At 49.9% G+C, this 12,026-nt stretch overlaps 5 protein-coding genes across 5 annotated transcripts; 1 reads left to right on the top strand and 4 right to left on the bottom strand.

Annotated features, from left to right (window-relative positions):
• Positions 1-1,553: 1,553 nt before the first annotated feature.
• N7520_006214 (uncharacterized protein) lies at positions 1,554-2,378 on the bottom strand (the record flags this gene model as incomplete). The annotated part of the gene is made up of 2 exons (XM_057140148.1): positions 1,554-2,161; positions 2,216-2,378. The coding sequence occupies 2 exons, from the start codon at positions 2,376-2,378 to the stop codon at positions 1,554-1,556; spliced, it is 771 nt and encodes a 256-aa protein (XP_056994154.1).
• Positions 2,379-2,529: 151 nt separating this feature from the next.
• Positions 2,530-4,049, top strand: N7520_006215 (WD repeat protein; the record flags this gene model as incomplete). Its single annotated transcript, XM_057140149.1, has 2 exons — positions 2,530-2,783; positions 2,837-4,049. 2 exons carry the CDS (start codon positions 2,530-2,532, stop codon positions 4,047-4,049), a joined length of 1,467 nt encoding a protein of 488 aa, XP_056994155.1.
• Positions 4,050-4,234: 185 nt separating this feature from the next.
• Positions 4,235-4,713, bottom strand: N7520_006216 (uncharacterized protein; the record flags this gene model as incomplete). The annotated part of the gene is made up of 2 exons (XM_057140150.1): positions 4,235-4,261; positions 4,324-4,713. The coding sequence occupies 2 exons, from the start codon at positions 4,711-4,713 to the stop codon at positions 4,235-4,237; spliced, it is 417 nt and encodes a 138-aa protein (XP_056994156.1).
• A 941-nt stretch (positions 4,714-5,654) lies between these two features.
• Positions 5,655-8,064, bottom strand: CweA (uncharacterized protein; the record flags this gene model as incomplete). Its single annotated transcript, XM_057140151.1, has 2 exons — positions 5,655-7,934; positions 7,987-8,064. 2 exons carry the CDS (start codon positions 8,062-8,064, stop codon positions 5,655-5,657), a joined length of 2,358 nt encoding a protein of 785 aa, XP_056994157.1.
• Positions 8,065-9,572: 1,508 nt separating this feature from the next.
• On the bottom strand, positions 9,573-10,094 carry N7520_006218 (uncharacterized protein; the record flags this gene model as incomplete). Its single annotated transcript, XM_057140152.1, has 1 exon — positions 9,573-10,094. The coding sequence occupies one exon, from the start codon at positions 10,092-10,094 to the stop codon at positions 9,573-9,575; it is 522 nt and encodes a 173-aa protein (XP_056994158.1).
• Positions 10,095-12,026: the final 1,932 nt, after the last annotated feature.

Below are 12,026 nucleotides of genomic sequence, written 5' to 3' on the forward strand. Positions count from 1 at the left end.
TGATTTATATTGTTTGCCGGTTTTTAGCGCTAAATTAATCTCGCATTGAAATCCCATTGACCGTGCAGGTCACTTTGGGCAATCTTGAGGTGAGCCAAACTAGGAGATATACACACAGCCTCCGCGTGTTCCACGTTCCGCAGGGTTAAGTCCTCTCAGGGAAGGATCTTAAATGTCAGATTGACCACAAATCGTGCACGATACATCCCGATGCTGTGCGAAACACCTAAGCGTCTTCCACTCTGATAAGTGAGCGTGACATACGGTCCGCAGTGGCACCCATGACAAAGAATCAAGTAACGAGTACTTGGTCCATGTATCATAATGTATGGTGGTCCCAAAGGAGATTGAAAGGGCGCACCTAGTCAACGCAGCAGATAAGATCCATTTTAAAAGTCAAGGTCCAATCAAAAGCCATGAGCTATTCCCAGACCCACTATATACCCACTGGCCAATCAGGCGTCCCATCAGTCCTATCTTCCCTAATGCTACTATGAGTATCTTATTACAAGTACAGCTCTATCGACACTCCACTTAAAACATGATGTCCAGCTACATATCCTCACTAGGAGACTACGACGACGAATTTTGGCTAGTAAAAGGGTTCCATGGATGGCTAAACTCGAGGAAGGATGCGTGTGATCATCCACATCCTAGTGCTATTGTTTGGCTGCGCCGTCTATCGCATCTACCCACGGGTAAGCTTTCCAAATGGTACAGGTAATGGGTCCCGGATTATGAGGTGAAGCCCTCCCCGAATCTCTCACTCTCCAAGAGGGCCCTGCATCGCCGCCAGGCGATCGGGTCTTCATATGACAACTTTTTCTTGTATTTCCGATGGGTAGGACACTGCCGACCGTCTTAGGTGGTGTACTCGGGCTGGACCGTGCGGTGATGAATTGACTGGCCTAAATACTCGAGGTCGGTAAAGACGGAGGAAGCAGAGTCTGTACCGACTTCAACATTCCATCTAATTCGAGAAGGCTTTGGTAGACACTTTCTTTTCTAGTGTCTTTGGGGTGATAATGGAATATCTTGATGCCATGGCGAACCATGAATCCCAGGTAGCTCCAACTTCAAGAGTTCGTTTGATTAGCCGTCTCTTGGGTAATCCGACAGGGAACGGTGTGGAAAATAAATAACCGTTGGGTTCGGGCATAGAACGCCAATGGTCGAAGGAGTTGCTGGATATTATCACTGTTGCATTGCGTAGTGATTGAAATTCTTGCGTCTGTATTGGATAAGGCTCGGTGTTTGGAGGAAAGCAGCAGGGGCTACTCACCGGTCGACCCAGCTAACAAAGGAAGAGGGATCATATTTGTGTCGACGCCCTCGAGTCCTGGCTTCATGGGAGTCGCTCGCGACTTCGATTCAATCCGAAGGATTTTCCTGTCTTACAAGGCACGCATGTATTGTCTCCTTATAAGTTGCTTGACAACCGAATATGATGCAACGCGATATTGAGCCGCCTGGACCCTTAAGTACCAGTGTAGTGTTCAAGAGCATAAGCATGAGGATGTGATATAAATCCACAGTCTCATCAGGTAGATACTTCAGACAGGTCCCTGTCTCTTCTGCTTCTTCAGCGGAGAACCATTTCGTGGTGCCTCCTTTTCCTTGCGGAGAGCTTCGTACTCTGCTTTGGTCAATCGATGACGTTTGATTTTTCTCCTCACACCTTGCGCGTGCTGGTATAAGCTGGCAGGACCTTCAAGGGTCTTGCCCCTCGGTCTCTTCTGTCCAACTTGGGGACCATCGCCTGTCTCATCTTCACTACTCCACTGTCCTTCCGTCAGAACCATGTCTCCATTTTCGCCGAGTTGTTCCTTGGCCAATTCCTCCATCAAAATTCCGACCGCAAGGAGGGCCGACTCGTCCATACTGTGGAAGTTGTGTTTCCCGTCGCGAACCTTATGTGTATAGAAGTCGGAGGCATAGGAGTGGACTGCAGTCAAGATCTCAGAGCTCGGGAGAGGGCGATCGGCGGGAAGATTTTCATGAGCGAAGTAAGACTCATCCTCCAGGATCTTTTTCAACTTTTTCGGCTTGTTTCGGTATAAGACCTCCTCAGGGCGGAGATCGCGACCACCTGAAGACTGCGTGTCACCGTACCGTGTCGCAGATGGTGCTACTGGGATGAATCCGTTGGTGTTGACCCGGCCTGAGATTGTCAGAAGATACTTCTAGACTTTTTTTACTATTTTCTTTAACTTACCAACAATGGAATCGTAGAGGTTGGCGATGTGTCTGGAGGATTTTGGGTTTTGGTTGTCGGCTGGCAGGTCAAACCTCACCCGAGATCCTCCCCTTTCTCGGTTTTCGTCAGGATGATTTGAATGATAATCTGTAAGATGATCTTCGCCAGGATCTAAAGACATTTTCCTGGAGTCGCTAGTGCATCGCAAATCGTGGTGATCAAGAAGATTGGAAAGCCCAAAAATGATGCGCCGGTACAACTTTATTCCGATGAGGTCACTTCTGCTTATCGCCATCTCCGCCGTTCATCGTTGTTTGTTCAACTATGCATGAATGAATTCCTTTCTTCTCAACAGAGCCCTCGGGTCTGTAAGCTCCAACACCTTTTATGTCGCTCAAACAACTCGGCTAGTACACAATCTCGAGCCTGCACCAGGGATTCGGTTCTCCAGTCGCAGAGCCTCACGGAGAAGCGAGTCTCGAGGTGATGCCACGCCGTTGAATGAGGAACACGACTCTACGGAAGATGAAACTGCCCACAATGCTGGCGTGAATTGCCTAGCAATTGATCAATTTGACGGTCGATAGTATGCGCGATTCAATTCTCCTAGTAACTTTTTAGTTTAACCAAGATGATTAGTATGATATCCGGAGGTGCAGATCCAACCATTCACCTCTGGGACCTCGAGAGCAGAGGCTCAGAACACGAGCACGTCCATCGGGCTGTTGCATCGGTCAGCAAGTCGTCGCATCCAGATGCCCATAGCCACGCCATCACGTCCCTGTCCATATACCCCTTCGATCCGGAGCCATCCACCATCTTCTCGACTGCCTACGATGGTACATTGAAGCTTTCAGCGCTCCAGTCACCAGTGATAACCCCTGTCCATACTTTCAAGCTCGATTGCACACCATACGCTCATTCATTCTCTTCTCAGCCTGGATCTACTCTCCTCGTTGCGGTCGCCACGTCCGATCAAGCTGTGCGCCTGGTAGACTTGCGATCTGGCCTCGCGGCACACGGTCTGCCCGGACACAATGCCGCGGTGCTTTCGGTGGACTGGGCTCCACATCGACCACATCTTCTGGCCTCGGGATCCGTGGATAGCCGGGTGATCATCTTCGACGTGCGCCGCGGCGGCCACAACTCTGCCATTGCGACTTTAGACATGGATGACCCAGTAGGGTTGGCACCCCCAGGCTCGGACCCTGCAACGTTCTCCCAGGCCCGGCCAGCATTTTCTCGGCATGCCCGCGCTCACAATGGTGCTGTCACTGGAGTACGGTGGACGTCTAATGGTTCCCAACTTGTTACTGTAGGCCAGGATTCTCGAATTCGAGTATGGGATACCGCCAGTGGCGCAAATACACTGGTTCATTTTGGACCTCGCGTTAGGAACTCCACCTCCTCTTATCTGGCAGAGCGGGCTCCACTTGTGATACCCAAGGGATTCATGGCACCGGGACACGAAACCCTTTTATGGCCCAACTTTCATGAGCAGGATGACCGCGGTGAGATCTTCATGTTTGAGCTCCGTGAGGGAACATGTGTCAAGCGCCTCCGAGTCCCTGGTCTTGCGACTGGTGCTCAGGCTCGAGGGAGGTCGAGTGCACTCAGTGCTGCACGTATCAATGATCTCGTCTGGCGCGGGAATGGTGGTTCAGGCGAAGGGTTGGAATTGTTCTCAGCTCATGGGGACGGGACCATCCGTACTTGGGTATCCCGTGAACCTGATGGTGAACCCACCGAGGAAGAGGAAGCGGCACTTGCAGCCCGTAAGAGGAAACGAGACGTACTGGATGACATCTACCAGGGGTTTCTTCAACCAGAAGCATCTAGAATTCATACCTAGCAGCCTACTGCAACAAATGGCCAAAAAACTGCAATCAAAATTAATCATAAATCATTAATAATCATACATCACAGAGCCACCAGGGCTGAGCTGATATATCCCTATAGTACATGTATTCCGAAATTTTCCAACAAGGTCATATGAGACACTAGCTCCTGAAACACGTGGTATAAATGTTCTATCCTTTAATAAGAGGACTCAAGGCCAAAGAACTGCAACTAGTCAGCACCATTCATCAAAAAAGTGCAACAGATCCACTTTTCACAGTACTCACCTGATGAATCCCAACCTTATGATCAGCACCTTCCCCATTCTCAGATTCGCTCCCTTTCGATTCCCCTGACCGTCGAGGTATATCTTTTCCGATATACGAGCGCTTCGACTCCACACCAGCAGGCATGGAATTTCCAGTCCCAGTCATCACTTCACCAGTCTCTCCACGGTCGGAGATGGAGCGTGGCATTTCCGTTGTATTGTCCGCAGCCATGGCTGACGTAGGTTGCGGTAGACCGCCATAGCAGACATAAGATTGGATACGTTGATCCGGACGAGGGATGGAGGCAATAATATTTTGTTTTCCGGCGGTATTGGGAATGGATGTACCATTTGGTGCCATGTCTGTTAGGGAGCCTCCTTCATGAGAATTGGATTGTTGTTGAACCATTTTGGCTGTATAGATAGGCGTGTATATGTGGTATGTGGTATTTTGTGTAGATGAAAGATTGACACTTGTCGCAATTGGTTTAAGAATTTAATCTTTAAATATACAAGGGTCTGAGATGTGGGGGTGTTTATATGGTTTGGTCCTAGTTCATGCACCTAGGCGATCTGACATCACGGGTAAGTTAACCGGAGTGTGATGAAGCCATGATGATATCATCGAGGGACGTGTGGCTGACCCGAGACCAAAACGTCGGTGACCGAGCCGCTTGTCAAGGGGGTGCCCAGAGCTATTGCGTAAGCCGATGAGAGGAAACAGGGCACATTGACAGGGATCGTCTATTGGCGGAATGTTGGAAGCCAGGAAATCGATCAAGTTTAGGGTCCCAGAGTGGGTTCGAGAAAACCGGATATGGACTAGCTTTCCGCGATTGGTTGATGAATGCGGGGGGGGGGGGGGGGGGAGCAACTTAATCAACCTGATAAGAGCTGGGGTTTCATGGTTCGCCACGGGCTGTGTTGTTGCCACAGATTTATTAAGGATAAGCGAAGTTTGGGTCGGAATAGTTGCTGCAAATGGTTTGTCGATTGTCACGGCGTGCTCAGGTTAACTTGCTTTTCTTGGAACCCACTTGCCTATATCGGTACGTACCACATCTCCTGCTCGAAAACCACACTGTCCTTTGCTCATTGTTTTCAAGTATTGGTGTAATTTTACATTAAGGGATCATTGATTAAGTTCGTCAAGAACCTCTCCACGGATTAAGCTTGAAGGCTCGGATTAGATATGAAAGTGAAAAGTCATATTTCAGATATGTGACCTCATTAGGTGAAGACAATCAGCATTAATGGGAGAAAATGAATTGAAGAAGTAGACAGTTGTACGAAAAGGGGACATGAAAGGAAATGATACAATGGTAAAAGATTGAAAAGGTAGTCCAAGGTTTACATGACGAAAGCAAGGACACCGACAACAACAGCGGCAGCGGATACAAGGCCACCGGAGACGCGGGCGGCGGCGCCAGTAAACATGACAGCGTGAGGAGTAGCATGGGCAGAGCTGGAGGCCATGGCGCTCTGCTCAGGAGAAACACCAGTGGGAATCAGGTGGCTGCCAGAGGGGGTAACTATGGGCATCACTGAGGCGCTGGAAGAGGGGCTTGGCACGGGGACGTGCACTGGGATCTGGGAGAACATGGCCGCCGGGGCGTTGGAGCTCTGGGAGGGGTGTGGAGAGCTACCGTAGGGAACGTTGGAGCTCTGGGAGGGGTTTGGAGAGCTACCGTAGGGAACGTTGGAGCTCTGGGAGGGGTATGGGTAGCTAACGTAGGGAACGTTGGAGGACGACGGAGCTGAGGCTGGGAAGCTCATGACCTTGGGGCCAGAGCCGGACTGCATGGGGATGGAGCTTGCCTGGAAGACGTGGGAGTAAACAGGGGTCTGGTAGACAGTCTCCGTGGCTTGGACTTGTGTGACCTGGGTGACAGTCTCGGTAGCCTGGACCTGCTTGTACTGGGTGACAGTCTCGGTAGCCTGGACCTCCTTGTACTGGGTGACAGTCTCAGTAGCCTGGTCGTGCTTGTACTGGGTGACAGTCTCGGTAGCCCGATCATGCTTGTACTGGGTGACGGTCTCCGTGGCTTGGACTTGTGTGACCTGGGTAACAGTCTCGGTAACCTGCTGCTGCTTGTACTGGGTCTCAGTCACGGTGCGGACAACCTCGTGGACCTGAGCGGAACACTGAGAAGCTTCGGGCTCTGGAGCGCGGTGAGAAGGAGGAGCAGGCTCGGAGGGCTCGGGGATCTCCTGGCTCTCGTGAGACTCCATCGGGTAACCGGCAGCGTGCTGCTGGTCGGTGTACGCCATCCAGGGCATCTGAGGGACCTCTGCGTGGGCATGAACAGGTGTCTCAGGAACTTTGTGGACGGGAACAGCCCACGAAGATGGGTGGACAGTGGTGGTGTCGAGCTTGATGGCGTGGTTATCATCGTGCTTCTCGTTAACGTTGGTGTCAACACCGACGTCGGTAGCAGAGCCAAAGCCCATTCCGTCGTCGTCACCAGAAGGGCCACCCATTGCAGTACCGCCGGAAGCGAAAGGGGGATCAGAGAAGTCATCATCGCTTCCACCCACGCGATCAGGGGAGTAGGCACGACGGAAGGGAGCAGCTCCGTGGAAGGGAGAGAAGTGAGGGGCGGGGTAAACATCCTTGTGCTTCAGGTGAATCGAGTGATCATCCTGGTATTCCTCGTTCACAGTAGTGTCGGTCTCAACAGTGATGGGCATGTTGAAATCCTGACCACCATCGTTTCCAGAAGGACCGCCCAGGGCAGTACCGCCACCACCGTGGGGATAGAGGCCACGCTTGAAGGGCAAGCCAAATGGAGAAGGGTAAACCTCTGTGTCCTTGATGTTAATGGAGTGGTCATCCTTGTACTCCTCGTTGACGTTGGTGTGGATGTCAGCGGACTGGGACATATCGAAATTAAGACCACCGTCTTCACCAGATGGGCCACCCATAGCGGTACCTCCAGCAATGATAGGATATCCTTCACCCTCGCTCTCGTGGCTGTGGAAGTCACCACCCCCTGGTCCACCCATGGCAGTGCCGCCAGGGCTGAACCGCTTAGCGAAAGCAGTGGCAGGAATATGGAACTCGGATGATTCACCAGAGGTGCGGAAGGGAGCGTGTGCACCAGGAGGACCAGCGAAGTGGGGAGGAGGATGCACAGGGGCCTCGATGATGGGGCCCGGGTGAATATCCTTGTTCTTGACATGGATGGAGTGATCATCCTTGCTGTACTCGTTCACTTCGGTCTGGAAGATGCCAGTAATAGGCATGTTGAAGGTTTGGCCTTCATCATTGCCAGAGGGACCACCACCAGCAGTACCGCCAGCAGGCCAGCTACGCTTGGGGAAGGGGCCAGCGCCAGGACCATCAGCGTGGGCGAATGGACCAGCGCCAGGTCCAAGAGCGGGGCCAGGGCCGAAGCCAAGGGGATAGGAAGGAGGGTAGATATGCTTGTTCTTGATTTTGACGGAGTGGTTATCCTTGTAGTGCTCATTCACATTTGTATGAGCGTGGACGCTGGCACTGTAGGGAGTGGTGAAAGTGCCATCCTCATCATTACCAGATGGTCCACCCATGGCAGTGCCACCAGCTTGCTCCGGGCTGAAGCCAGCAGTTCGGCGCTGGTGTAAGTTGTTCTGGCCCATCTCCATTTCCTGGTCCTAGCATCAGTATGGTCATATAAGTTTGTGCTTTGTCTTTACTCACAGTGCCTGGCTCCATGGCCTGGACCTGAATGGCGGCCACCAAAAGGGCCAAAGGAATACCGCCAACGAATCCCTTCATCGTGACGGAGCGTAAGATGTGAAGTTAGTATAGAGAAGAAAAAAAAAAGGTATACTGTCGGACTTGATATTGGTCCAAAAAGAGCGACTGCGATCAAATGATACGGGAGGATTAAAGAATGGCACGATCAATCGAATTAACTCCGTAGTACTCGAACGAGGGAATTCCTGAGCGGCTGCGGCGTTCATTATGCCTTTAGTACTTGCTTTGCACTCATGGGGACCCAGTATTCTCTGCATCACTGGAATGCGTATCCAAGGCCAGCAACTGGGCCTGGAGGGTTGGCTCAGGGGATTCAACTCCACGAGAATGTTGATGAGAATGGAAGAATGATATTTCGCGGATTTCTAACAGTAAACAAACGCCCAGTGGTGGGTTCAAGAGGTTGTGTTGCGACATTCCTCGGCATCAGGATAGGGATGAATCACCAGGGGCGCGATTGGTATTCTCGAGGGAGAATACTAACCAACCAGCTTCTCGTGTGCAGCTTCCATGGTTATGGTCACCCTAGTTCCAAAGGCTCTATCACCGTTGGATAGTCCATGGCGTACTGTTTAGCCCATGTGCACTGAGATGAAAGGGGCTCAACTATGGCACAGGATATCTGTGACGCAACCTGAGCAGCCTGCCATGCATCATATGTCGCAAGACACAGCTGAATGCTGAATGATGTCAAGTAAGCCTTAATTTAAGGTTGTTTATGCTACTGCATGGCAGATAAATAAACATAGCGACAAGAGACAGCCAGGACGGAAGAGGACTGCCATCCCGAGCACGCACTTATTTGTATGCTAGACATGCCCGTGGGCACTTTCTTTACGCGAACACTAGTGTATTCTTACGACCTTTAATTATTCCAGGGAATTTTTTTTTTAAAAAAAAAAAAAAAAAAGGTGGATGTATCCCGTCTTCGACATTCCCCCCCCATCGCCCTCAATGAAGAGGACCCAACGGGAGGCGAACTTCCTATCGAGGATTATTACTCTACAGAGCCGATCAGTCTCTTTCGAAACCGAAGGCAACAATCGCCGTGGGAGGTGTCACAATGACAAGACGATGGTCGTGGCAGGCTCTGATGCTTTTTTGATGAAGAAGAAAAAGACCAGAGGGTGAGAATTTTTCTCGCCTTTTTGTACTTGCGCTTGGTCATGTGATCGGGCCGTTGTTTCTTCCGGTTGTGGGTCACAATGTGGATCTTACGAACGCGTTAGATGCAATTCGAACCTTTCTCTACTTGATCATTATCAATCATATAGATAAGACTCTGGCTTCGACCACTGTATTCAGTTAATGTACAATTTCGTGCGTCTAATGGCCATCGGAAAAGTCCGCACTCAAACACTTTGAGTGTCACCGTTGTCATCCCACAGCACCATACAAATGAAAGAAAAGTGACAATCCACGTGTCCAAATGAGTGACTGGTGATAAGTCCGACAGTGTACTCTTCTCCAGCGCTATCCCGGATTGTCAGTGCTAGTCCTTCGTCACGATCGGAGTTGACTAACAACTATCGCCGAAGAGATGTCTGTTCAGCACTGGATTTCCAAACTGCGCCACCAACGGCATAGGTGATCCCTAATGCGATCGCGATCATGGTTCCAACGGTCACCACCGCAATGATTGCCTTGAGTATCATGCGCTGTCGGGTGCTCAACGAATGCATGCATGATCGGGGCTGCTTTTTCCCTTCCCATAGCTTCGAGCGTCGGGGGCTCTCATTACGAAAGGCGTATGGTCCTGCGTTCTCAATATCTCGTAGCCCACTGCGCGGGCAGCCAGCGTTCTTGGTTTCAAATGTGAGCTGTTCGTAGGAAGTTGTTGGTGTACCATGCGAATAGAACGGGGAGTATGGCTTGGCACCGATGCACGGATCAAAGTCCGGAGAGTGAGCATGGTCGATATCAATTCTGGGAGTTGACTGCACAGACACAGGAGGGGACCGTATCTTCGGTGTGGACGTGTGCTTGTCGTCGCCCTTGATGGACGCGGCCACCTGGGCCCCAATCACCCCGAGGCCATGAAGACTCATCTCGTCGTGTCGGGGAAGGTCGTGGATGGTTCGTCCAGATCGGAAGATCTGTGAGAGATACTTCCTGGACGTCCTCCGGCAAGAGGGATGCCTGGGGAAGTTGGAACTTCACTGAACGTGAAGAAGTGGGTTGGAACTGGTCTAATGAATGAATAGGGTTGGGAAAGGCATCGGTTGGGAAACCCTCATACATAAACAAGGCAGTGTTAACCTGGAATGCGCTCGCGCCCAAGCGGATTGATCATTCGAATGACGAAAACAGACAAGTCATAACATTGATGGCTGAAATTGGGCGTGTGCAGAGGAAAGAACTCTTAGTCGCGACATCCCTGAATCTTCTGCTTCATACATAATTTCCCTCACCTGATCCAACTTCACCAATTTTTTTTTCCAATGAACCAGAACTTCGTCAATACAACCTCACTGTGGCAATCTCAGTTCTCATCTTTACTCCCATGTTTGGTAGATTTGTTTTCATCCCTAGATACAGATTTCCCGCCACCGTGGGAACATTCCAAGCTCCTGTGGAAGTAGGGATCACATCTCTCTACAGGAACCAGAGCTTCCTATTGGTCCACTGGCATCGGCATGCAATTTCATTAGTCAATTTCGTTGCTTCCATTTTCCAGATCATCGGCTGCATGCGGCCGCTTGTTGCCAGAGTGCGGGGGTTCCCCACGGCAAGACCCAAGTTTGGTACACAGAGTAAATGCGTTCTATGCTACCGTGGTAGTTTTCAACTTGATTACTTCCAGATGTTCGAAATGCTTGTCCTCGTTCCCTTGCCACCTAGTACATCTCAACCCAATATCTTTCCCTCATATGACAGATCCTGTTTTCGTTTCTTTCTAGCTGATAGCCGCACATAGGCATATCAATGTGGCTGTTTATCATGTATCATGCTCACAAAAGAAAACATGTGATCGACACTGCGCCTCCCTGGACCTGCTTTCGTCCTTTGTTCGTCGAATTGTCATACAAATCACACTACCAGGATAGGGCAACTAGGAACATGGGTCACACTTGTCAATCATTGTATTTGTCCTGCATCTTGATATTTTAGAAGATTTCAAACATGTGGCGATTAAATTTTTGAGCTACAGCCCAGAAATGTCTAGCCGCTAGTTGAAATCCATCGGCTAATACATCAAATGCCGAGATGAATTTGATTTGAGTCGTGAATTCTGTGATTATTGAGCTGCAAGCAATTCGTTGATCGCCTTTATTTAGTAGTTTCACTTGCGTACGCAGCTAATGTTCACTTTGAGAGACTTCAAGAGATCCCAGGTAGAGTTTGGTATATAAGACTGCATATGTGGACCTATATATATCTCTAGGGCATATGATGCATTTTCGTAGCTGAACGAAGACATACGGGAATTTATACATATAGTACCCATGCGTATCCACATTAGTGTACAGTACATCAAACAGTACCTCCAGACATCACTAGGTATCATCACCCTAGTCAACACCAGAATATGTATTAAATATGTGCCGCTTCAATTTAATGTTGGAGCCTTGGTGTTCAAACATTTGGTCACCTCCGACCACACAGCAGGAACATTTGAATTGAAGATAACTATCCGTACTTCTGGCAGTGGTGCCTACATTTACCTAGGTATCGTTCACACTCATTCAATGCACGGTGGACTGCTGAGATCTCCGATAGAACGTTGAATGAATATGTAAATGTATATGTTTACTGGGAATGCATCCTAATTTCTCACCATTCTATCCCTAATCTCCAGGGCTTTAAGACGTCGAGAAGCTATTGACCTACATATGTAGCTACATATGTACACACTTGCAAGTTTGCTTAGTTGACCGCTTCTTGCATCAAATTTGGAAGGTGTTTGGGACCTGCTGCTGTGCCAGGTCCACGGGTGACAATAGCTTACCAACGTATCCACGTCCACAAATATTGAGAAC

This window comes from Penicillium odoratum (genome assembly GCF_028828045.1).
Source record: "Penicillium odoratum strain IBT 22623 chromosome Unknown utg000005l_segment0_segment0, whole genome shotgun sequence".
Taxonomy (NCBI): Eukaryota; Fungi; Ascomycota; class Eurotiomycetes; order Eurotiales; family Aspergillaceae; genus Penicillium; species Penicillium odoratum.